Source organism: Aulonocara sp. 'chitande type north' Nkhata Bay, linkage group LG1, assembly GCF_057382095.1.
Source record: "Aulonocara sp. 'chitande type north' Nkhata Bay isolate Kocher_YH1m ecotype deep benthic linkage group LG1, A_spYH_male_GT1.1, whole genome shotgun sequence".
NCBI lineage: Eukaryota > Metazoa > Chordata > Actinopteri > Cichliformes > Cichlidae > Aulonocara > Aulonocara sp. 'chitande type north' Nkhata Bay.
In genome coordinates this window covers 14,984,703-15,012,263 of record NC_141344.1, presented here as the reverse complement: position 1 = coordinate 15,012,263, position 27,561 = coordinate 14,984,703, and the positions used below count along the sequence as shown (strand labels likewise).

The following is a 27,561-nucleotide window of genomic DNA, read 5'->3' as shown; positions in this document are numbered from 1 at the left end:
ACTCCAAATATTAGAATATTGCCTTGCTTTTGTACCATTTTCCTTCTTTTTTTATAACCCATTTTTATCCTAAACAAAAAAGCAGATAAGAGAAAAGAGGTTTATCTTTGCAAAAAACACAGAATTGGTTGTTTCATGTGTATGGAAACTAAGATGTAAGTCAAACACTTGTGGTTCAACTTCCATTCATTTTCTTGGTTATGAGAAATTGTTCTCCTCCTCTGTTGCTTTATCCTGAGCTAAGCTAACTCCTATCTCCTGGTGCAAACTTAGTAAGTATACGGTGGACACTGATCTAATAGATTATCAGAGTTGAATCAAAGCAGGTAGTCTGATTGTAGAGCTCCAGGAATAGATACAGGTTTCTAATAGTAATCACTGTTCTTCCAGTGGCATGTTTCTGATGGTAAAGGAGGTCCACAGAAGACTGCTCTGTCTCTATTCCTGTTCACCTTGTACACCTCAGACTTCAGTACAACTCCCCTCCAGGTCATACCACCTACAGAAACACTAACGATTTTGCAGTGGTTGGCTGTATTAGTGATGGGGAGGAATTATCTTCTTCTGAATGTGAATTTAGTCCAAAGAGACGGTGATCAATTTCATAAGGAAAAGGACGTTTAGGAAGGCTGACTGTGATTTTGATATGATAACAAAGATATGATTACTGATTCATCCAGCACCTATTTTGCACCACTATGCCTTCTTACTTGAATATTGTATATTGTATATTGCATAGCTTTTTTTTGTTATACGTAAAATTGTATTGTATTTATTTAAATTTTTACTTTTTAATTATTTTATTTGCATTTTTCTAATCACTAGGGTTTGAGAGTAACGCAATTTCTATTCTGTGTATGTCCTGTACATGTGGCAGAATTGACAAATAAAGTTGACTTGACTTGACTTGACTTGAATTTTCCCACTTCAACATAATAGGTAGTACTGCAGCTTAATGCTGGTTTCTACTTGTGTTAAATGGAAATAACCAGAATTCTATACAAATATATATGTGAAGCCAGCATGGCAGTGCTTAATACTGCATTTCATCTCGTGACCACTTAAGGCTGGCTCAAGTGAGTGAATACACATTTAAAATTGTTATTAAATAAATCAAATCAAATAACTGTGGCAGTTTGTGCTTCGGTTTTGATTCGAAATGCTAGCATTTCATTAGTCTGTTGCTTCAGCACTTATTAGAAGGTATCCGAACTTGTGTAATAAACTTGTACAGCCTTCCCATCTAAATATGGCTCCAAAAAAAACAACCCTCAAAAATGTGGAGTGAACAAACCAGTACATCACATGATGATGGCATGTCTATCTGCTGCTGACTGACTCTGTTTGCATCTTCCTGCACTTGTAGTTTGAGTGTAACTTAAGTCCCAAGAGAAAACAATAAACCATGAGATATTTTTAATAGTTTAGAGATATTGCATTAATACTATTATGTTTGTTTGTTCATTTATTTATTTAGCAGCAGTAATCTTGTTGTAAAAAATTGTTCTTGTGAAAGCCCCACTAAACACCTTAAGGAAAGGTATTTCACAACAGAAGAAACCCTACATACTGTACGTGGTAGGGGGCTCATAGTTGGTTTAAATTAGTTGTAATAGAACACAGTTTGTACACATCTATCATGAGGTAAAAGAATATCAAAGTGGGGTGAAATGGCAGAAAATATATTGAGCATATAAAAAAATGTCACAGAGGCTGTGAAGAAGGTTTTGGTGTACGTGCTTTCTGATGTACACTTTGTATGAGGCTTCTGTTCAGGGGTCGATCTTATAATCATTTGTTATGTTTGTGACTATGGCTGTAAATATGTGAGCATGAATCCATCTCCTTGACAACTGAGAAGACATCTGCCATCTCCATATGGAGAGAAACAGAGAGAAAGATTCAAAGGAGGGACAAAGTAGAAAACAGAGAACACAAAATAATCAGTTAGAACAATTAAAAATTATATATTTAGATATTTTTATATTTTTATCTTTAAAGTTTAGAGAAAGCTTCTTTTTAATTATTGGTGTTTCCCATCTTTTATTTGATACCAAAGACGAGAAATGAGAATACCACAGTACTGAGAGTTTTTGAATTTTAGACTGTAGGAAAGGGTTCGAGTTCTCAGTATTTTATGGTTTTTCTGACTAAATGGGTGTAAGTAGTATCCTGCATTAATTTCGCAAAGTAAAATTTTATTGCCTCATTATAAATGTAATGGAACTGACTTGAGACACTGGGCTTGGGTCTCATCTGGTATTTGATATGAATGTCACACAGAGTTAAAATGACACGATGGCAGAGTGCCCAAATGGTTTCAGCCCATGGCACATTATTGAAGGTCCCTGGTTTGGTAAAGGCATTTATAACCCTCCTTTCTGTCTTCCTACACCTACATCATCCTACAAATTATGTCACACATGCACAAATGTATAACAGATTAATAAACAGATAAGACCTGGTAGAAAAAATATGCACATCCAGTTGTGCTGCACACCGATTTTATGCTTGTGTCTGGTGAGCACACACTCAAAACCACAATGGGACAAGTGGGGTCTCTTTCTTTCTCTGCGTGTGGTAATGGACACTGCTGCTTGATGTCTGATTTTGTCCTCCATAGTCATTCATTTTCTAGCAGGAAGGACACACACATACACGCCTCTCACTCAAACTGTGGAGGAGGGGGCACTAAAAACTCATTACATGGACGATCAATATTGCACACACTTGAGAACCGAGTGTGTGTTTGCCCCCTCTACTGCATCCACAATGCACACATGTGCGCACACACATACACATACCATGCTGGCAACAATGACAGATGACTTTTGTCAGCCTGATATGTGTTACCGTGGTAACCGGTAGGTTACATTTTGGTATGTTACAGCAGAGGAGACACACACACGCATGCCAGTAGACACATTTAGATAAATGAGGCAAGGTCACGATAAAATACAGCAGCTTAATATTTGATCAAATTTGAATACTTTGAGGACTGAACTAGCTCTTAAAACCAGATCGTTTTACAGTTGCCAACACAAATGTCAATGCAACTAAACATGAAAAAAAAAGAAAATTAATACTTACAAATACCTCCCCTGGGATCTCTGACCCTTTTTTTGTTTTGGGCAATCAGATCACAAGTGGGAAGCACTAAATACAAGTGTAAACAATCTGCAAAATGGACTGTGATGTGATCGCTTAAACCACTTGCCAAGGTGGTCAGGGACACATTCACTGCATATCTTTTGTAATGTAATCACTAATAGGTCCCGATGCATCCCCAATAAAGATATAACAAGTAAATGCTGTTAGTGTAGGTGGGCTGGTATTATTATTATTACAGTTCATTAAGCATTTTGTTGTCTCTGCTCTTCCTCACTTGACTGTTGAGAGATGGATGTTATGACTGTGCACAATACCCTGGGACCTTCTAGTGAATGTGACCTAAAAGAAACTGCATTTAGGCATGAAGACAATCTCCTGAAGCTCAAGCCGAGCATCAGATTGGGGAAGAAAAGGTAATTTAAGTGGCTTTGATCATAGTTGTTGGTGCCAGATGGGCTGCTCTCAGTGCTTCATGATCTGCTAACCTACTGGAAACGGCCCCCCACACAATCATCTGTAGAGTTTACAGACAGAGTGGTACAAGACAGTAGTGACAGAAACCACGGTATGCAGAAAAGCATCATTTAACTATAACACGCTGAACCTTCAAGCACACGGGCTACAGAAGACCACAACCGCTGCCATTCCTGTCAGATAAGAACAGAAAACTTAGGCTACAATGTGCACAGGCCCAGCAAATTCAGACAATAGGACAGAAAAATTTTGCTTGGTCCGATGAGTCTCAATTTCAGCTGCAACGTTTAGATGGTCTGGTCAGAATTTGGTGTAAAATGGTAAATGGCCTGTATTTGTATAGTGCTTTACTAGTCCCTAAGGACCCCAAAGCGCTTTACACATTCAATCATCCACACATTCACACACAGGTGATGGCAAGCTACATGTAGCCACAGCCACCCTGGGGCGCACTGACAGAGGCGAGGCTGCCGAACACTGGCGCCACCGGGCCCTCTGACCACCACCAGTAGGCAACGGGTGAAGTGTCTTGGCCAAGGACACAACGACCGAGACTGTTCAAGCCGGGGCTCGAACCGGCAACCTTCTGATTACAAGGCGAACTCCCAACTCTTAAGCCACAATCGTAAACTACATGCTTGATTCAAATCTTCTATCAAGAGCTCAGGTAGTGGTTTGGGGAATATTTCCTTGGCACACTCTATACCCTGTAGTACCAACTAAGCGTCATTCAAACACTACACGCTATCTGAGTGTTGTTGCTGACCATTTCCTTCCCTTTATGACCACACTACATTCTTTTACTGTTACCTTTCCAAGTCCAGGAGTATCTTTGATCTTGTTTGCTGCACGGAGGAGACAAGGTGGAGCTGGGGGAGGAGCCATCAACAGGGTGGAGCTAAAATTGGTGGGAAATAGGGGTGGGTCACATGATGGCGATGATGTCACTGTAGCTGTGAGCGCAGCCGTCTTCTGCTTCTTCTTTTTGGACGCTAAGCTCAACTTCTGAGCAGCTCTGAGAGAGAGAAAAGCAGAGAACAAAAGGAAGAAAGAGAAGGAGAGACAGCAGTCAACCTGTCACATTATTATGCTTAAACTACACTGTGACAAAGTCAAAACAAACAGCAAATATTTTCAGGAGATGGATGGTGAAAGGAGAGGAGGGATGGGGGCACGCATGCATGCACATACAGTGTGACTCTGCACACATCCTGATCCAAAGTAAAACAAATATGCAAAACCCAACCGATATCCTTCAGCTCATGCACACACAAAGTCATGAACACATGTACACACAAGCATATTCACATTGCTGTTTACATATGTGGCAGCATCTGGATGGGGAGTGGTTCATTTCCCTTCTTGCTACACAATTCCCTGTGGCATTCAGCTCAAAAGAAGCCACCAGAAATTATATTTATATATACTCTATCTCCTCTCCTCTTTCCTCTCGTTTGTAGCTTTAACTTCTAAACTTCTAAATCTCACTTTCACTCTCTTTCTCCTCTACTTCTGCTCTTGCTCTCATTTTTCTACCTGTCTGCTTCTTTCAGAACAATTGTTTCTCGTCTGAAACTTTTCTAACACTCCTCTCATGCTTCATTTCCTAGCAGAAATACCTCATATACATATATAACAGTCTGGATTTCTATATGAAGCACAGCAACTTTCACTCGTTTTTTCGTCTTTGTCAAGACAGTCGCGTCAAATCAAAAAGCCAAAGAGCTTCAATATAACCTGGGCTGAGCTTAAAGGCAGAAGAGAGGTTGTGTGAGAGTCATTTTGAGAGAAAACTGAGCAAGTCTCCAAGCAAAAATGTGCTCGAGTGATTTACGTGATCTACATTTGGATTAGTAAAGAAAGAAATTCTTGAGTTTGAGCTTTTGCTTCTTTAACTTCAATTCAACAAGCCACAACTGAAACTGGCAGATTACCTAACAGCATTAATAATGTGATACAAATTAAAGACCTCCAAAGGGCCACAGGCAGAGATTTCTGCTCAGTTTTTATTCAATCTATCTTCATATATATTTCCAAGATAATAAAAAGAGAGAAAAAGAGAATGAGAGACCTTGCACTCTGGCACGCTCTCTGTCAAAGAGCCATATTCTCACACCATTGGCTTTCAATTAACTGCGGCAGGTTACAGAAATGAGAGCAAGGGGGAGAGTCAGCGAAAAGAGAGAGACTGAGAGAGAGAGGAGAGATTCGGTGACCCGTAGAACGATGAAGCATTTCACCATTTGACTAACTCCCTGGAGATTTGGGTGGGAAGCTGTGTGTCTGTGTTCCTGACTTTGAATATGTGTGTGAATGCATACTGTTTGCAATAAACCTCCATGAGAAGACTCCTAATTGGTTTTACACTGTGTGAAAGTTAAGCTTACATACTACAGCAAATGCAATCATAAATAATTACAGGTTTTCTCATGATATCAATATAACAGTGTACTGCCCGTGTAAAATGCAGAAGATTACATAAAATGATTTACTGTGTGATAAAAGTAATAATGGACTCAAAACTGTGGATCCATTCTGTTTATATGGTGGCATGAAATGATTTTTTGGGGGAAAAACTATCTTGTAATTTTCACAGGAAAACAACTGTAAGAAGAAGCTGGATGAGTTGCAGGATGCGACACGACAATGATGGATTTATGCATGGTTACTCTGCTGCCTACTTGTAACACACAGTGCTCGCAGATGAACTTTTTTTTTCTTCTTCTGTGCCTAAATGCTCATTTGTGAAAGGGCTGCTTCTTGGACAAAGGATTTATTCTTAATTCTTTTCTTTTTTTTGACTGTTTTTATAATGCACCCCTTAAATCCTCCAGCCACATCAGTTTCAAAATGCACACATGCATCTATTGACATGTTTGTATCAGTGCTATTACCCTCTTATTATATCCTCTCACCCTGACTAGTTTAATCTGTGGCACAACTGAAGCATGGTGGACACGCCACCTAACTGGTGCCATTTAATGACAAGTGGCCTGGGATTTGTCTAAGTGGATCTATTTCGATCTAACCCTAAAGTGAAGGGCACTTGTTTTCCATCCATCAGCTGTTACATCCCTTCATCCTCTTTTCCATTACCTTAATTCCTCCACTCTTCTCCGGCTTTCGCTTCCCTCCTATTACTTCAATCCCGCTCGCTCTAAACCATTCCCTATACCTTACCCTTTATTTTATTCCTCTCTCATTATTTTTTATCCTTCATGCTTTGCTGTCTTATTCTCTGCCCTCTATATAGCCACCCATCCATCCCACCATCCATTCAGCCTTCCTCACATGTATTGATTCTCTCAGCCACCCATGCCTCTCATCCTCTAGGTCCCTTGTTAAAAAGCAGCACAGGTCACAAACAGCCCAGCTAATAACATGCTGCTGCTTTTGCTTTTTTCACCCCCTTCCTTTCACACAACTACAAAAACTTTCAATTGAAATGCACACACAGCTGATTTATGGCTGCTGTCCCTCTGACTGTGTTGTTGGTTGAGTGGCTAATTACATTCTTTTTAGCAGACTGTCAGTAGAAGACGATACAGGGAGAGACAGAGAGCGATGGCGAAAGTGTGAGAGCACTGGCTAAGAGGGACAGGAGACTGGCTTTACCGACGTTATCTATTGACACGTACATGCAATCCACGACTGACACACTCCTTGCTCTCAATTAAGACACTGCCATATAATCTGCAGTGTATTATCACTTCTTTTTGCACATCTTTTTCTTCTTCTTCTTTTGACTGCTCCCTTTTTGGGTTGCCACAGATGACTCTCCTCTTCTATATCAGCCTATCATTGTCCTCTGTCACACCAACCCTCTGTGGCTTTTCCACTTGTCCTTCTGCCTGGCAGCTCCATGTTCAACATTGTTTCCCCATTATAGCCACCATCCCTCCTCTGCACATGTCCAAACCATCTCAGCCTTGCCTCTCACCACCTGAGCTCTCCCTCTGATATACTCACTCCTAATCGTGTCCATACTGGTCACTGCCAATAAAAACCTTAACATTTTCAGCTCAGCCACCTCCAGCTTGGCCTCCTGTTTTTTTTATTAGTGCCTCCATCTCCAAATTATACATCAAAGCAGGTCTCAGTACCATCTTGTAAACCTTCCCTTTCACCCTTGCTGCTATCGTTCTGTCACAAATCACCCTAACACTCGCTCCACCCACTCTACCCTGCCTGCACTGTCTGTTGCTTTAGATGACTAACCCAGGCGACTGTATTAGCACGCAAGGCTGCATTATAAAATATCAATACACATTGTGTTCAAGTCAAGACATGAAGACAAGTCAAGTCAGTTCATTTGTATAGGTCAATGGAAAGATGATGAATGAATTTATGATGTCTGCTGCTCTTCTGTATTGTGTCTCCTAACCAAGCAACCAAAGCCTCCTTTGTTAAAATGCCCACCTTCAGCTATGAAATGAAGAATATGTAGCTTCTGCTACACAGAAAAAAATGCATTTTACATAAAGGTCTATAGAGGTTTCCAAGGTCATACACTGCTTATTAGTTCATTAGCTCATCAAGTCTTTGTTTGCCTGAAGGACATATAAAGAGTTTTAGCACTACGCCTCGTTTCAGTGTGTTAATAATATGGTGTGTTAAATCACTGTTTGCAAGCTGTCGGGCCTTAAACGGAAGGAATGAAAGGCAAGAATGTGGGCTAGTGACGACACTTTAGAGCAAATAGGCCTCTTCCTCCATATGTCAAAATAAAAGTTTAAAACACACACGAGCAAAACAGAAACCATAAAATGTGGTCCCAAAGTGAGACAGCTGATATGTTAATTTGTTTACCACTATACTCATATTTTAATCATCAATCTACCATTGTGATGTCTAATTGGTCCCCAGTTATCATTTGATGGAGCACTTCTTTTTAAAGAATACAGAAGAGAGATAGTGAGATGTAAATGAGACAGCCCCCCCCAGTCTCACTGCTATCCTCCATCCAAAATAACAACGCCCTACCAATTCACCAATTCACCTGGGACCTATTCATTTAATCGGCTACCTCCAGCACACACACACACAGCCAGCCAAAATCCCCAAAGATCCAATCCCTGGAGCATGCAGTAAAAAATTCCTTCACTGATAGAAACTCCCTTCCCCCAGTGACTAAGAGCATGCACACACCACCGCATGTCTCTATCCTCTGGCCCAGCAACCCTCTGGGGACAATGCAGCACAGGGAAGATGTAGTGCTACTGCGTGAGTGTGACATATTCACAGACAGATTGCTACTAATGAAAGATATTACTCACATGCACATTAGCAAAGGTAAAGGAAAGATCAATGTAGAAACTGAGAAACTGTTAATAAAACGGGGAGAACAGGAGAGTTGTGAAAGAACAATAGGAGAGGAAGGAAGGGGATAGAGGAAGAAGAGAGCAATTAAGGGAGAGAAAAAAGAGAGGCGACAGAAAGAGGAGCCTGAAGGAAGATAGGGGATCAGGTGAGTGGAGATATAGCGGACACAGGGATTTTGCCATGTGCAGACAGTGAGCAAGGGGGAAATTGTGTGCGTGTATACCTGTGTGTGTGTGTCTGTGTGTCTGATAAGAGTGTCTGTATGCAGTTCACATCTGAGAGTAAAGACCAAGATAGGCAAAGGATTTACCACCACTGCATGGCTGCATCCACTGAAGGTAAACACACACAGAGTCAAAAATCAGAGGTGACACCAGGTGAGCACATTGGTATTTCTCTGCCAATTAAACCGAATTCCTTCACAGACACAAAATACACAAATAAAACAGACCCACTGACACTGACATCTACAAACACATCCCGGCAAACCATTAAACAAACTGGATTCTTTCACTTACAAGGTTCACGCTCATAAATTGACCAAAGACAGCTGGCTTTATGTTTGTAATGTCAACCAGATGTGCGTGGGTTTGTGTAATATGGCCTTGATACTCGGCAGTTCATGGGGTCAAAGAAGGGAGCGCGTGCATGTGTTTGGGTGTCTTCCAGTACAATTTACGACCGGTTGCTAGTGCTTTGAAAGATAGACAGCATTATGTCTGCACCACTGATGCCCGACACTTATATATCAAACACAGGCACACACATTTCATTATCTGCAGATTTAGAGGGGAGAAGACGCGTGTGAGGGAGTGAGAAGGAAAACCATCAGTATCATTTAAAATGTGATTTAAGGCAGCTCATTAGATACGACATGTCAGCAATGCTTCAGACACTGTGACACACTCATGGTGCGGTGTCACCCATGAATAATTTACTCGTTCATTTTGAGCTTGCCATGTTTTTTCATCAATAATTTACCCATATTACCCGTGTCTTATTTATGTTGTGCTGCTCTGCATTTCTCCAGATTTGATTACACAGTTCATCGAAGACTGATGACTGGATCGTTGATAGACACACAACCCAACCAAGAGATAAGTGAGTACTCTTTTGTGCATTATACTGTATAATAGTATTCCATTTTTTCATCACCTTTATCTTACAATGAGATTATTTGTCAGCCCATTATTTTAATTCCTCCTGCTTCATTGAACCAATTGAGAATAAAGAGGCGACGACCTGAATGAGGGGATTTCTGGACCTTTAAACTCAGAACAAACTAAACTAAATGATGAGACTTGCATAAATGAACTAATGAGTTTGCGATTTCTGTGCAACAATAAATCTACTACTCTACAAAATGCCACTGAATCCCAAGAAAGTGATGGTTGTGCGATTAAATGAGATCGGTAGTGCTGTGAGTAGGGCTGCCACAAACAATTATTTTGATAGTCGACTAGTCACCGATTATTTTTGCGATTAGTCGACTAATGAGATCATGCATCCATTGGAAGTAAAACGTACAGCTTATTGCACCAGCATGCATCTGCTCTTATATAAATATCATTAGCTTACAGCTTGAAGTGTTTACGGTATGTGCTAACTAAAAATAAAGACAAGATGATAGTTTATTAAAGTTTAATGAAATCTGCAGATTGTTTCGTTGGAGTTTAATAAACTCAGTCTCGTTTGCTCCTTGCTATCTAAAATATAACAGGACACCGGAGTATATTCTCGAGCATCTCACACTTCTGATAATCAGTTGTCTGCTTGACGTTTATTCAGCTGTGTAAAAACTATAACTTTATTTCTCAGCCAAACCGATTTACTCAGGAATAAATAAAATACAAAAAAAAGCCAAACAATAACATTTCTACGTTATCTAAGTGACTCATATATCGTGTTTAACCTGAGTAGCGAAAGACGGCGGTGGCTTTGAAAACGATTTGCAGGGAGTCCGGTGTTCTCACGGGCTCTAGTGAGCCTTGAACCCCGGCTAACTATCAAGCTAGTGGGTAACAGATGTCTCCGAAAACGTCGGAGCGCTTTTGAAAATATGTGGTGTCTTGATAAACTGAGCAGATATTTGAGGTTTACACAGCTACATTATCGGATGAAAATATGTTAAACTTTATTTTGTGACCCAAAAAGAATAATAAGAGTAATATTAAAACTAACTAGCCATTGTTGGCAACTGGCTACAAGACCTGGGGCTTCCATACAGCACCTGCATGTGGATCAATAGCTTCCTCTCGGGCCGTAGACAGAGAGTCAGAGTTGGCCATCACACATCCTCAGCCCTGAGTCTCAGCACTGGCTCACCCCAGGGCTGTGTGCTCAGTCCACTGCTCTACTCTCTCTACGCACACGACTGCACTCCTCGCCACCACAGCAACATCTTTGTGAAATTTGCAGATGACACCACAGTGGTGGGGCTCATTTCCAAGGGAGACGAGTCTACGTACAGAGACGAGGTGGAGCAGCTGACGTCATGGTGTAAGGCCAATAACCTCCTCCTCAACACTTCAAAAACCAAAGAACTCATAATAGACTTCAGAAGGAAAAAGGCAGAGATCCAACCACTATTCATAAATGGGGACTGTGTAGAAAGGGTGGCAAGCTTCCGCTTCCTGGGAGTCAATATAGAGGAGAACCTTTCCTGGAGTGTGAACACCTCCGAGCTGCTGAAAAAGGCCCAACAGAGACTGTACTTCCTGAGAATTCTCAGGAGGAATAACATCACACAGAGACTGCTGGTGTCCTTCTACAGAGCCACCATTGAGAGTGTTCTAACTTACTGCATATGCATCTGGTACACTAGCTGCACAGGGGCTCAGAGGAAAGCACTCCAAGGGATCATTAACACCGCCCAAAAGATCACTGGCTGCCCTCTCCCCACACTGGAAGTTCTACACAACGCCCACTGTTTTAAAAAGGCCCAAAACATCATAAAAGACACCTCACATCCTGGCCACTCCCTGTTCGAACTGTTGCCCTCAGGCAGACGGTACAGGGCAATCAGAGCAAGGACTAATAGACTCAAACACAGCTGTTATCCAACTGCAATAACACATCTGAATACTACAAAAAAATGTCCATCACGCCACTCTTGTGTTAATCTATGCACGGTCTGAAGCATGTGTGTGGGAATGTATGTGAATGTTTTACTGTTATATCTTATTAGTATTTTAAGTATTCTATCTATTTTATTTATTGAATTTTATTGTTTTATTTATATTTTGATATTGCTAGGGATGATGCAATGATTGGGGACCATTCTTAATTTCGTTGTTCTCATGACAATGACAATAAAGTTTCTGATTCTGATTCTGAACTGCGCTGGGCCACACTATGAATTGTGGGACACAGCTTCTTCTTCTTCGGGGTTTAACGGCATCTGGCATCCTTGTACATGCAGTGCTGCCATCTTCTGTTTCAGTCCGTTATTACACTCTTAAATACTACTACTTATTCATGCGTCTTTTGGGATCTTACAAAGCTTCAAACGACGCGTCGACTATTAAATCAGTCGTCGACGATTTTGATAGTCGACGTAATCGTGACTAGTCGACTAATCGTGGCAGCCCTAGCTGTGAGTATGCAGATTCCCTGGCTTTCCGTGCTTTAGTCAAATTTAAATACAAAAGAACAAACGCAGCAGATGTTCAGATATATTTACAGCTCTGGAGAGAAATTCAATACTGCACCTGATCACGTTTAATTACAATGCCTGCTTGTTGGAATGATTCGTGGAGTGTATGGATCAGATGAGAGAGGTGATCTTCTTGGCTTTCACTCAGTGCGTAAAGTGAATCTTACCTGGCAAAGAAAGAGGCAGCGGCGGAGGTGGCAGTCGCTGCTGTGGTGGTTGCAGCTGGAGTGTGAGAGGGAGAGTTTGTATGTGATGATGAATTTGTGTGTGAGGGCGAGTGTGTGTTGTAGCGGTTCAGGGCAGCTTCGGTAATTCCCTCTCTGGAGACTTCTGAGATCATCTGGGAGATCTGATGAGAGAGAAAGACTTTTTTACTATAATTGACAAAACCAACAAGAGTTAAATAATAAATAAAAATACTAATTAATTAACAATATCCACAGGGCCTGGAGACTTAGACACTGTTGATGGGAACTTCACATTTCATTACATGATAAATTATGCAGTAGGAATGAGACAATTTCCAATTTTTGGGAGGCACTGCTCCGAGGCTGGTATTAACGTGTTGCTGTCACACACAGAAATTATGACTTTAGTGGAGACTGGACAAAATTTCATAGAGATTTGGAAAGATTGTGTGCAATTAACAACATTAGTGTTAACAGTGAGCGCTAACAATAATTTTCACAGCAGTGGCTGAAATGTGAAAATGTAAAAACCCATCAAAGACACAGTGAAAGAGAACAAGAACAGACGACTGAAGGAAAATCAGAAACAAAGACTGGCAGCAGAGTCAGTATTTGCTGCTCGCTTCTCCCACCCAGTCAGACGTGATAAGACTTTGTCTCATGAATACTTTGATTGTGCTAACTTTGTGCATGTACTTCATGACAAACAAACTGCACACACACACACACACACACACACACACACACACACACACACACACTCACACACACACACACATGACTGCTATTTATCTCTACCCTTGTCTTTTCCAGATGGTCAGATATGAGAACACAGTCTGGTTTTCCCCACCCATTTTGTTTCCTGTTGAAGGATAACTTATTGCATGCCCCTATGTGTGTGTGTGTGTGTGTGTGTGTGTGTGTGTGTGTGTGTACAGAAAACCTCTCTAGTGATCAAAGTGAACCAGCAGCAGAATGTTGTCTGCATCCTAAACAGACATAAACAAAGAAACAAAGACACTCTCTCCTTGGTTTCTTTCTTTCAACCTCATGTATACTTTTGTCAGATCGACCCTTCCTTCTTCTCCTCGCTATTCCCTGTTTTTATTAATAATCTTAACATATCTAGCTGCATTCTCTCTGCAGGGTTGTTGTGCCATCATAAGCTATATCCATATTTGTGATTTATTATTAGATCAACGCTCGTACCATTTGCCTTTTATTAGACAGAAGAAAGACAGCGTGGATAAAAAGGGAAAGCCCTTTGTACTCATAATGCTCTAAATAAATTACATTTGCTTTCTTGACTGAGTTACTGTTTTTATCAAGTGCACAAGACAAACGTGATGTAATGTGTAAGATACAGAATCTGAAATGAAAATACACTTATTGAGGTGGAATGGTTGCTAAAATAGTTACTTTAGCACTCCTCTTGGAGTGGCAGTAAGGCTTTTTACTTCTGATAACTACAAAAAATACATTTACATAGCTAACCTGCCATATCTAATCAGTTAGATATATTAGATATCTAATGTTTTGTTTCAGGGTTCACATGGTATCTGTGGAAACTTTTCAAGCTACCTTACAGCAGTACAGTTCTGCACTGAGTGTTGTCATGTCCATCACAAAAAATTGATGTACCGTAATTGTCGGGCTATAAGCCGCTACTTTTTGCACAAGCTTTGAACCCTGCGGCTTTTAGTCAGGTGCGGCTTTTCTATGGATTTTCCATGATTTTTGTGATATCGTAAGACGATTTGTTTTGTTTGTTCCGCTGTTGTACGGCACTACGTTGCCTGGCGGAAGGATCGGGGTTCAAGAGTGGTATGTTAGTCACATGTCCGTCCGCCAGGCAACGTAGTGCCGTACGAAGTAGCGCGAAAAACAAACTTCAAAGTAGCGCTACGCATTCAGCGGGAGGCGTGGATGATGAGCGGCGATAAACTTGCGAAAAGCAAGTTATGCCCAACTCCACCGGTGGATTCTGACAGCGTGGAAAAGTGCGAAAACATCCACGATCACCAACGGATTTTGAAGGGCTGGACTGCTGCATGATGGAGAGGAGGACACCGCCACGGCCCTTCTGAGGGTGTTCGACTCTGACACTGTCAACGAGGATTTCTTTGGTTTTGAAAGTGACAACGAAGGAGAGAAGCGGAGAGTGGATGACGAAGCCATCCTGAGCCTGTTTGTATCCGACATTGGAGAAGAGGGCTTTGGTGGTTTTAGAGCGCAGGAAGAAGAGAAAGATGGTGAATGACTGACTTTTCTTCTTGTTAAAGCCGTGTCACTGCACCTGAGCCTAAAAGGTAGTCCGAATCTATTTTTCTGGTGTGCTGTAGGTTACTGTTATGTACTACATGTGCAAATATGTACCCATAACTTGTTTTTCAAAATATTAATAAAAGGGGTGTGTCTCCAAACAGCCATCTCTTTCCTGACAATTCCCTTTGTGCATATTCTCTTACATATGATAAGTCAACATTGAAACACCTGCGGCTTTTAGTCAGGTGCGGCTAATGTATGTACAAAACAGGATTTTCCCCTGATTTTAGCTTGTGCGGCTAATATTCAGGTGCGCTTTGTAGTCCGGGAAATACGGTAGTTGCTTGAGACAAAAAATAAGTCTCTCTTTATTTCTCTCTTTCTCTCTCTCTCACTCACTCTCTCTCTCTCTCTCTCTCTCTCTCACACACACACACACACACACGTTAAGAAGAACTGATATAGCACAATTAACTGATTTGAATGTGAGTTTGTTACAGCTGCATGTACTCTATGCCGTATGTGTTTATGGGTTTGTGCATGCATGCGTGTGTTAAAGCAAATCATTCATGACACAGATATGGATTATTGATTATAGTTCTTTATGTGCTGCCTACATCAAGACAGCAAAGCACCTAAATCATGACCACACACTCCAATAAAGGAATTATAGCTTTTGTGTGTGTTAATGGAAGTCCCTTTGAATATGTCTATATGTGCTCTTGCCATGCGTGTCTCTGCATATGTGTGTACCTGTGCGCTTAAATCAGCTCCAACGTGTTTATATTTATTGCTGAGGGCTGCTGGGGTCCAAGCTCACCACCTGCTGCCTTGATAAATTACCTATTGTAAATGAGATGCCTCTATAGTTTATATACCACACACCTTTGTACATTTACAGCTGCTTCAAAAGCTCTGACCTGGCTTGGTGCTCCTGCATTATTAAACGAGCTGCGAACATATGAAATGAAGGTCCAGCGAGCTACAGGACTACCTGCGCTTTTGTACTGGCTACTCATAAATTCTGATGAATAAAATAAGGAAAACTACTAACACAATGTAAAAAAAAAAACCACTGTCCCACACAATGTTATTATGCAAACTAGGTGGTTTAATAATGTATAGCTTTGAGTGCTGGTGCTGCAGTTCAGACCACCAAGGCTGGACAGACATAGAGACACCAGTTTATAGCCTACAGTCACTGCATATGATTTAAGAGTCCACAGCTATGATACTGGCTCAGGGAGAGTCTACTGAGAGTGTGCAATATGTTTAGTGGTGCTATGATCTAAAAGCCTAAATCATGGAAACATGTTGACAATGGCAGTGCTAATGTGTAGCAGGTTAATGTTAATGTTAGTGTGGGTAAACACAAGTATAGCTGAGACTGATAAAAATGTCCCTTTTGAACTTACCCAATCTCACCTCTCACCAAATGTGGTGTGTCTTTGGTCGGGTTAGGCATTGCTCTTCTTTTACTAAATTAGTGCTCAGGTGACCTGTAAGTTTTGGCCAGACATGCTGGCATTAACAGGAAGAAAGTTCTTTACGGTGACCATTTAACTTTTAAAGCAGACCCTTTCTTTTAAATATTGTCATGTTGCAATACCACTTACACTTTACTGCCATTCACACTAATCACAGCAGAGCCCCTGACTATCACCAAATGTGGTATAGCTGAGCTGTTTGCACTGATGTTCTTTGTAATCTACCCTTTTCATTAACATGTAATTTCCAAAAAGCAGCAAATTCCAGAGCTAAAGTAACAGTGAAAGTGCCTTTCCTCAAATTGCCACCTAAGGCTGGCTATAAAAGTGAGTCAATCCTTGGACATTCCTGTTAAAATGCCCAACTTTACAATGGAAATTATATGTTTATAGCCTGGTATTAAAAAAGGTTATTGTCTGTGTAGCTAATTTCCTCCCTTTGTAGCAGCTGCATGTATTTTAAGGTCTAAGCATCACATAATCTACTAGTTTGCTCTCTCCATGTCTGAGGATTTTTGTGTTGTCCATCTGAACCTCTCCTCTTAATTGGCTCACACTCTTGGGTTTGCTTGGTTCAGCTCACTGTCTGGTCTCAGCAACTGTTAACAACAGCATTATACTTCTGTCCTCAGCCTCCACACCTTTTTTGTAGCTGACTGTGTGTTCCCTTGTGTTACATCTGAGACTTTGCCAAGTGCTGTTATTGGTTTGTAATGGGATTTTGTGTGTGTGTGTGTGTGTGTGTGTGTGTGTGTGTGTGTGACTGCATCTGTGCAAATAGACTAATTCAGTTTTATTGTACCACTGAAGCAGAAGCAGTGAACTACCTTTTCTTTTACACAATTTTCTCATCTGTTTCTCAGAAGACGGATCTGTTTCTTTAGTTATTTTGCACTTGATGCAATCGCAAGTAAATTTCTTTCAGTTATTGTAACCTTTCTTTTTACATGCGCATGGCTGAATAAATATTACACTTGAAATTCGTGTTGACACTCTGAACTGGCAGCTGGGGCAGGACCCTCCTTTATATCTTTCCGTTATGCTTCCTCATGACTAGACAGAGCTGTAACAGAGTCTGAGCTTTGACTGACAGGTGCACAGATGTAGGCAGCTGTAGCTGATATCTGTCTGCTAAGCTTCACCTCTTGAACTCGTCCTCTTGCGTTGTTAGTGTCATTTATTTGAATTACCTCCTAATTATTAATCAAACATTTACTATTAATTAACTACTAATTAAACTACCATCAGGGCTAAAATCATCATGAGATTTCAACAGTTTTGCTGTGTTTCTCTGTAGCAGTGGTGTGGTAATGGGTGCCTTATCTCTGTCATTAAGCCAGTCACTATTTGAGAGCTGTCATATTAATCCTACATGAGTGCTGCGCATACAGAAAATTGATGGTCACCTGGCTAAAGCATTTACATAGCATTTTGGATAAAGTACTCATTAAAGTAAATTATGTCCCATTCAGATTTCCCCACAGGACACAAAGGCTGAGCTGCTGTCTCTATACTTTACAATAAATTAGGTTATCCTACATTGAATGAAACTTTAATGATTCCTGTGGGGATATTAGGTCACAGCAGCAGATAAAAGGATATAGATAACAGCAGGACAAATTGAGATGACTGAGGATAATGCAACAGCCAGAGGTGAAAATAATGCTGCTAATCAATGAAAAACACAGCATCTGACTGTGTTTTTACAAAATAGCCTGATCCTATGACTGTATCAGTCAATGCGGGACTTTGACAAATGTGATATTAGATTTTCCAGGTTATTAAATGAAAAAAAAATACAATAGCACACTATACTTCTGTAACTTTTACACTTTTCCTCTATATTATTTCAGTAATCCACATCTCTCACTCCCCTCTCGGAAAACAATAACAGCTGACCAATTCATCTTCATTACATCACAAACACCATTTCCCCAGCATTTACCTTACTCATCAGTCTCTCTTATTTTATTCTTTCTCATATTACAGGCGCCCAAAATACAATCTGCACCTTCAGTTTTGTATAAGGGGAATAGAAATTGTGTGTTGTGTGTCCACACGCGTGTGTGGTCCTGTCTGATCTTATCGGTGCAATAAACACAATCTGTAAAACCATCTAAGCACTTACTTGAGTGGTTTGGCGGAAGAGAGAAAGAGGCCGCTTGTTCAAAATTAAAGTGGGGGAGGAAATGCGAAAAAATAAAGAAGTGAGCACACGGAGAAGGATGTTTATTTATTTCTCACAGAGGTGGTAGAGTTACAGAAGCAGGAGTTTATGTGTCAAACTATGAAGGAAAAGAAAGTAAGCTTGGAGGAAACAGAAACCCAGTCATGAAACGTAGGCAATACATAAAGGGAAATGACAGAAATGGATGTTGAGAGGGAGTAAATTATCGATATATTTGTAAACCTGAATCCTTAACACCCATAATGAGGCAAGGGGGTTAAAGGCTCAAGTGTCCTTAATGTCAAAGGGCAAGAAAATATTGGAAATACATTTTTAATGTAGTAAATTTGACGCCAGAGTTGTTCTACTCTGATGTAGGTGTTCCTAATAATTTGGCCAGAGAATGCATGAGAGATAGAAAGCGACTGTGAGAGAAGGAGAGAGGAGATGAAAATGAGATCTGTTTAGTTATATGATATATTACATAATCAAATCAGAAACATAGAAACACTGTCAAGGCTACATACTAGAGGCCAGTATGCTTGAAAATGAAAACCAGTTAAAAGAACAGCAAGTAAACTGAGAGCAATGTAGGTTTATTTTATACAGGAAAACATATAATATGAAGACTATTAGCTGTGCTTACTCTCTATCAAGCTCTGACATTTAAAGGTAAGAGCTGGCTCTTCTCTTTCCACCCAGTAGGACTTTGCCATATCATACCACACTAGATAATACCAGCCTAAATCTGTACACGATATAAAAGTGTCATATTGTGATATCAGTCATATAGCAATGCCATGCATTTATCTTCTCAAGGACACACGACACAAGCCCAAAAATGTCTGAAAGTGAGAGCAGCATGTCAGCTGCTGCTGCTGATTAATACCTAAAGAGGGAGTCGCTTTAACAGGAAGGAAGTGGTTTGGTTACCCCCAACAAAGCATAATACTTCGCAAAATGTGCAAGAACATGGTTCCTGTTAAGGTAGCAACAACAATCTTCTTTCATCTGTTGATATGCGAACAGCTGCTTATGTGCGACCCAAAATTAAACAAATAAAATGACTGAGCATCGCTGGAGCACTCACTAGTTACACTCCATATGGTGGATGTAAATCACAGATGCAGTTACATGGCGAAAAATGAGTTCTGTAAATAAAAAGCTATAGGCAACAGTATTAGGCTGTTATTTATGGTAGCCCTGAGAGGCCAAACGGACTGCAATTTAAGAAAAAAACCAGCAATAACAAAAAATGCTGCAAAAGCACACAAAACACAATGGTATTAGGAAAAATTACAGTGGAAATAGGAAAAAACAGATTTCCAAAAACACAAGTGTTTCTGGGGAGACAATAATGCGACGGTCCAATTGCAGGAACCAAAATATGCCAAGAATTGCGCTGGGAGACACTTAAAAGAAGTGGAGGATCTATTTTGTGTTTTGTGAGGAAAGAAAAGATGAGAGGTAAGTGTGTTAGCTTAACTATTAGCCTAAATATCTGTCATCAGTATTATATGAATCATAAAAAAAAAGACGCCTACCATGTTTTGGGTTTCTCCAACTGGTCCGTCGGGTTATTGTCTCCCCAGAAACACTTCCTTTGTGTTTTTTCCTATTTCTGTTTTCGTTTTTCCTATTTCCGTTGTGTTTTGTGTGCTTTTGCAGCGTTTTTCTTATTGCTGGTGTTTTCTTAAGTTGCAGTCCATTTGGCCTCTCAAGGCCACTGTAGTTATTGTATAATTTCATTTAAAAGTCCCTGGGATAACATTCCCTAGGCTACTTTGTGCTTACATTTGACTTATGTTCTGTCACTACTACTATATTGTAATGCTTCTTCTACTGTTGGCAACTTTTTTTGTAATATCTTCATATATGTTATTGGAAATTTTCTTGAAATGTTATGATATCATTTTGAGGCTCTATTGCCCACTCCTACCATCCAGATTTACACAGTAGGTCAAACCTTCAGTTCACAAACTTCTCTAATGCGTAGACCAACTATTATTATAGTCTGGCAATAAAAACATATTTTATACAAAACAATATGATTGCAAGCGTGTTCTTTATTTGACATCCTGTTTCTCTCAGATAAACGGAAACAATCCATACACAATAGGCGCAACAGATTCACGGTAAATTAGAAAAGCTAATCTAACCACTGTTGGAATCACACAGAAGCGCACACAGAGGCGCACACACCACACTGTATAAACCTGTTTTCAATTAGCTGCTTGAAGGACAGCACGAGGGCAGAGGTAATGTTGGATTAGCGTTTTCATGCTAGAGAGAGGAGTGAGACACACAGAGTCATTCTACCAAAACACTCCCATAGCAAGCCTGCAAAGCTAAAGTGAGCCTTTGATATGGACGTGATTTTTATAGACAGTTTGGTTTGTCACAGAATGAGAAGCTCTGTCTACAAACTAATTAAAGGACCACATGTCACTGAACTCTGCTTTTAATTTAGAGGCTCAGACATTTACTTCAGACACTGAGCAGCTTATAAAAAACATAAATAAATAAAGACCTTTAGACCATTATATGTTACTGGTCACCTTTTTCCCTTACAACAATAGAGATCCATCAAAGTTAAAAAATTATCAAACTGAAAAAGTTAGTGTAATTGCCCCAACTTTTATGTCCTTTTGTTATTCAAGATTTTAAAATTGTGATTTTTATTAAAGCTTTTCTCTCTTTAGGTTTTATGATTTTCTTGTAGAAACTGACTGGTGGCACTCGCAGGGATCATTCCATCATTTTGATCCACAAAACCCACAATTTTTATGTGTCTGCACACAGAGCCTGACAGAGCCCACTTCTGTAGACCACCTTTGTGAGATCCATCTCCAAACAGAGTTTTAGGTTCTGTTGATAGCTACAGCGAAGAAAGCCTAGGTAGTCTGAACTTCATTTGTAGTATACTCTTCTGGCCTTTTGTGTAGCATTTTGGATTTCTTCCCTTAGGGTGGATTTTGAATGGGCTCTGTTATTTTGTTTTACTTTATCTCCCAACTAAAGGCGTGTTTTCAGTTTATTCCATTTGTCTCTCAAGTCCGCACTGAGTCCTCAGCCTGTAACCTATGACATACAGTCAGTGCACTTAAAAAGTTAGTGAGTCTACCAGCGCAGAGCAAGTCTACAAGACTGAACTTGGCTAAATAAAAAGTGTGTTAATCAAGAATATAACATTATCTGTCCATGTGAAAATGTCTGTTGTTGCCATCTATGTGCATGACCCAAATGCAGGGCGCGCAGACAAAACAGTGTAATGTAAAATCTGACCTTTTGAGTCAGGAGACAAAGTCTATGAAAATAACCCAAACATAACAAAATTCAACAGCTTTAAATAGCAAAACAAATGCAAGGGACACAGACACTCTGATTGGGGATATATAAATATACATTGCTATACAAGAGGTAATTAGGGATGGTGAAAAAGCCTGTGGTAAAAGGATGCAGCTAAACCTAAGAAAATGACAAAGGAAGTAAAGTGAGATAAAAATCCAACAGCTACCAAAATAAAACATGAAGTAAGCCACAACTGAACTAAGAAACAGAGACAAGACTGATGGAGGGACAGGAATGAACAGAGGGAAGAACTAAGAACTGGAGACTCAACAAAGAAAAAAGAAATCATAAAACATACTCAAAGCAAAATGAACTATGAACTCACAGAAAATTCAAAACCATGGCTCCATAACCCAGGCATCATTACAGCCTAGTAAAGAAATTCCACTTGTTTTCACTGAATTCGTTTCTCCTTTTGTCCTGGACTTCCCATGGAACTGAAAAACAATCCTAATAAATATAAAACGTGGCAGCAGTCACCTCTTAGACTGCTGACCCAGCAAGAATTTTATGTCAGCTATGCCGGCAGACAGGCGGCTTCTTTTCTCTGTCTACCTACAACCGCTCCCTCCCTCTCTCAATTCATCTCTTGTTGTGCGACCCCTGACTAGAGACTTTACTGGAGATTTTAATAATTAAAATGAATTAAACCAATAATTCACTTTAATGCGCTGTTGTGAGTAATGTTTCTGAACAATGGGACACACGATTCTCGTAAATCCCACCGATTCCTGCTGCAGCATTTGAGCACAGAAATGCTTTACATTCCCTGCTGTCAATCTACGTGTTTGTTGTCTCCCTCACTTTGCTGAAGAGCGCGAGCATGTTGGAGGAGAATTCTCATTTGGCCTGCATTCAATCATCTCCTATTGTAAGATCCAATGAAAGCTCCACTGATGCTAAAACATGAAGCTATGGCTCTGTTTTGTGGTGCAAGCAGCAAAGCAGATCAAATTCTCAGGCAAAGAAGAAATGCAGAGTTTGTCTCCCTGCAAACCCTTATGTCCCAGAATTAAGTTTGTTTAAACATAGTGATGTTAAAATGTCACGTGCGACGGCTTATTATCGCTTGTGTCCTGCTTTAAACCTTCTCTTCATCATTCTGCTCTTTAAATCTAGTCTCTTCATTTCTTCATCTTTATTCCCAATTTTCATTTTCTTGATTATGTCTCCATTCAGCTCCTCCCCCCATCTCCTTCTCTAGCAGGCGTTAGTCTAAATGAGGGTGATTTATTATCGCGTTTCTCCTTTCCTACTGAAGCACCATTACTGCAGATGCCTCGCCAGAAACACACAGGCTCACTAGGATTTTACAATTCCCAGCGCACATACTAATTCATATACAGAATACAGAATGAGATCATGTAAAGAAGTTCCTACACATCTACACAGAGCTTCAAAATACGCCGTTTGCACACAATGATGTGCAAGTATGCATGCTGGCTGACACACTCTTATAGCCCAAACCCTTTGCACACACAACAAGGCACACTCACACACAAATATACTCAAAAGTGTATCTAAATGCAAATTACAAAACAGACAAAAAGTAGCCTGAAGGGAATGTATGTGGTAAACACTTTTAAAGGATTTAAATTTTGGACACCCAGGATTAGCATTACCAATTTAGCATCTGACCCAATGTCAAGTACGTTATTATCTTAAGCAATGTCCACATTTTCTTTCCTGAATTTTATGATATCACTATGAAGTGGTAAAATAAAATGTGCATCTGAACCAAAATGTTTTTATAACATTACAGGGATCTTTATCTCTGACCACCAAAATCTAATCTGTTCATGGTTGAGTCGAAGTGAACGTTTGTGAACAGTTTCTAGAATTTCCTTTGTTCAGGCAGTTTTCAAAGGACTGAGATGTGCATACACATGAATGGGGAAACAACAAATGTGACGCAGGCACATAAAAAGCAAAACACCTTCCTGCTTTCATGCTGGCTAAGTTGAAATCAAAGAACATTTTTTTAAGTGGAGCACGGTCAAAAAAGCTACATGAAACGATGAAACTATGAAATGATGTGTAAAACTGAAGTAGCGGATGAAAAAAGTGATGCAAACTGCCCTGAACACCATGTTTCAACAGTTTATTGAACATAAAGATGGTGTATAAATGTACATATGATGTGAAATATCTGATTTTTTTTTCAGTCTCACAATAGTGAAGAATTCTTCCAAAGACTCCTGGATCGTTATCCAGATCAACTCAAAAACATTAATGACTTCTTCTTTGACCCTGCGATAGACTGGTGACCTGTCCAGGGTTTACCCCGCCTCTCGCCCTAATACAGCTGCGATAGGCTCCAGCCCACCCTGATAAGGATGAGCAGAAGAGAATAGATGGCAGGACGGACTTCTAGGTTGAGCCAAGCCCCCACATGTGCTGGAATCTTCATGCATAACTTTCTGCACAATCCTGCTAACAGACAGACAAACCTAAACCTCATAACCTAAAAAAAAATGAACGCCTTTTTATTTTCTGAGAAAATGAAATTTAGCAAAAGAGAAATGCTCTTTCAAATCTGAACTCTTTGACTGTAATTCCCACAAAGACATACCAGAATACATAAAAGCCTGCAAACCTAATTTATTCTGACCGGTAGAACATGATAACGAAACAATTCAAGAGAGTGTACAAAGTCATTTCCATCTATCACTCCATCTCTCTGTATCTGATTCTAGTCGTGGGTTGAATAAAAAAAAAATGTAAAAGCAGATGGGATAACAGCAAGATAGAAGAGCGGATGAATATGAAGCAGACAAAGTGTGAGAACGGCAGGAGAGATAATAGGGGCGAAGTAAGGGGAGAGTAAGTGTGAAAGAAAATGAATGAGAATGAAAGAGTGAAGAGGGACTGGGGGTGTATGACATAGAGTCCCCGGAGTCCTAATTATCACTGTATGAATTATTACATCTGTATAACACGTTCATGTTAACACACACATGCACACACACACACACACCTCTGGATTTCCCCTGGAGTCTCAGCACCACTGCCTCTCTCCACACACCTCTAGACCACTGTTCACCTAAGGCGATTTCTCCCTCCTACCATCCTCCTTTTTTTGTGAAGTTGTGCTTCTTCCCTTCCTGTATCCTCCTAAAACATTTTCTTTTATCTCTATTTTCCACTTGAATCTTGAATCTTGCTTGGTGCTAACTTAATGCTTGATATCAACATGTTTTGCTTCCCTCTTGTCTCCTTAGTAAGAGTGTTTTTTTGGCATGCAAAAAACTAATTGCACAACGTGTTTTTGCAATTTTAGAAGACACAACCATCAGAAACTAGCATTCTAATATTTGAGTAGAAATAAACACATAAAGAAATTTGCTACTGTGGCGGGGTGTGGTCTGTGGTGCCACTGCAGGGGAGACGGACGCACCTGAGTGGCATCGGCAACCACGCCTCGCCTGCTTAAAGTGTGGGCTAACTCCTGTCATGATTGTTGTTGTTGGTGTTTGTGTGTTCGGCTGGTGGCTGAAAAGCTCCAGCCATGTGGAAACGACAACCGTTGATGAAAGCGAGTCAATAAAGATGCTGAAAAGCATGAACTTGTCATCGGGTCTGCCGTGGTTTGTTTACAGCTACCGTTTGTCTTTGCAAATATGGACTAAATAAATAAATATTCTTCTTATTTACAATCTCTTTGTTTGGGAATGGCAATGCTTTGAAAAACATAAAGTATAATGTTGTCATCTGTCTACAAACTGGACTGCAAACTGAATTTCTAATATACTTTACGTTTAAACTCGGCTGGTGATCAGACCAAAAGTGCAAAACATAAATGTAAATCCACCATGAGATGCTGTGAGGCCAAATCACTCGAACCAACGTCAGATAAAATATGTGTGAGCTGGGTTCTTTGAGCTGCAGACAGTGAGAAAATCTAAACAGAAGTAGCCTCGATAGAGACACACGATAAACATGGATGTAATCATATCAGCTAGGACGCATCTCAAAACCAAGTGTGAATAGGGTCTCTGTGCTCGGGTCAGACTGAGATATGATCAACAAATATTCCAGAAACTGAGTGGTAAGGATTTTAAAGTAATTGAATTTCTTTTAACATCACTCAGTGTGTTTGGTTCCTATCTCTCCTTCTCTCCTTAGCATGCATGTATCCCACTCAGGAGGCATGTGTCACAGCTGAAAAATGTCCTTTTAGAGCATATTAAGCCCTGACAGCAAAAATCTCTATAAAAAAGTACATTTTTAACAGTATCTACATCCCAGTCATAACATTTTTTGTGTTTGCTAGACAGTCAGTCATATATTTATTATAATGGAGGAGAAAACTTTTAGTTTAAATTGTCCTTAGCTCTTTCTGAAGTACAAGAACAAACATTTCACGTAAGTTACGGATGTTAAGTCAAACCTGCAAAATGACCAGTGTAAATGTACCGAACTCCTGCCTAATCTGTCAGACTCACATATAGAGACTAGCCATCTTGCCTGTCATCATTTGATCATATAATGATATAGTTCTGGTGTTTCCATGGTGATATTTGCAATGCACTTGTGGGAAGAATCGGTCCAGATAGTCCAAGATACACACACGCACAGACACATACGTTCCCACCGCCAAAATACACACATCTATAGGTGTTTTACCTGATATGGATAGAGTGTGACTCCTCCATTCGTTCTGTTCAGGTGCTGATGTGCCTGCAGAGCTGCCGTGCTCAGTACTGCTCCAGTCCCATTATTACTGCTGCTACCACCATTATTTCCAGGGCTGTTTACTCCAGTCACTGGCTGCTGCTGCCCACCAGATGTCTTTCCTGAACTAGGGGACCCGTTTCTTCTGTCCACTCCACCTCCGAGGCCCAGAGAGCTGGGCTTGGACCCCAGTCTATGCCCTGCACCTTGAGATTGCGGACTGCATGATCCATGGCTAGGGCTTGGTGTTGGGGTCTGGCTGGGAACCGGAGAAGGGGATTGAGAGGATGTGTGGGCAGGCTGAGAAGCAGCAGCAGCAGCAGCTGAGGGGGAGGAAGAGGAAGGGAGAAAGGGAGGCCATTCACGTGACAGAGGCCCTCCTGGTGCTCCTGATGACGGACCCGGAGGTGCTTGAGACCCATATCGTCCACTCAGGGCTGGAGGGGAAGAGGCTGGAGATAAATCCCACTGGTCGAGAGTCAGAACCATCCGCACAGCTTCCTGTTTGAGCTGAGTAAGGTGGGTGGCGCAGACATCGCATCGACTGTCACGCTCGTTCCACGCCCGGCGAGAACTGTTGGGCACCTGAAGTTTATCGTGGAGAAGGAGCGAGAATGAGGGATCCTGGAAGGAGGGAGAGAAAAACAAAAGGAAACATTTAGACTCATGACTGAAGGTTTGAATGAAAGCAAAATGAACAAGAACAGCTGGGAGTGAGATATGTTAAGAAAACCTTTAAGATAACGAAGGATAAGACAGGAGGAAATCATAGCCATGTTGAACAAGTCTTTACTATGAATATTTATAGAAAAACCAAGAAGCATGTTATTCAGCCTCAGGGAAGGAGTGTAGTAAGACAGACACACC

At 40.5% G+C, this 27,561-nt stretch overlaps 1 protein-coding gene across 3 annotated transcripts in view; it reads right to left on the bottom strand.

The window, feature by feature from the left end:
- The window catches only part of kif26ba (kinesin family member 26Ba), a 101,375-nt gene that overhangs the window by 43,731 nt on the left and 30,083 nt on the right, over positions 1 to 27,561 (bottom strand). For all 3 annotated transcript variants that reach the window (XM_086283925.1, XM_086283783.1, XM_086283844.1), the window contains exons 3-5: positions 26,647 to 27,318; positions 12,730 to 12,911; positions 4,396 to 4,600 (exon numbers count right to left, since the gene is read on the bottom strand). In XM_086283925.1, coding sequence (XP_086140051.1) covers positions 4,396 to 4,600; positions 12,730 to 12,911; positions 26,647 to 27,318 — 1,059 coding nt within the window. The remainder of the gene's footprint in view (positions 1 to 4,395; positions 4,601 to 12,729; positions 12,912 to 26,646; positions 27,319 to 27,561) is intronic.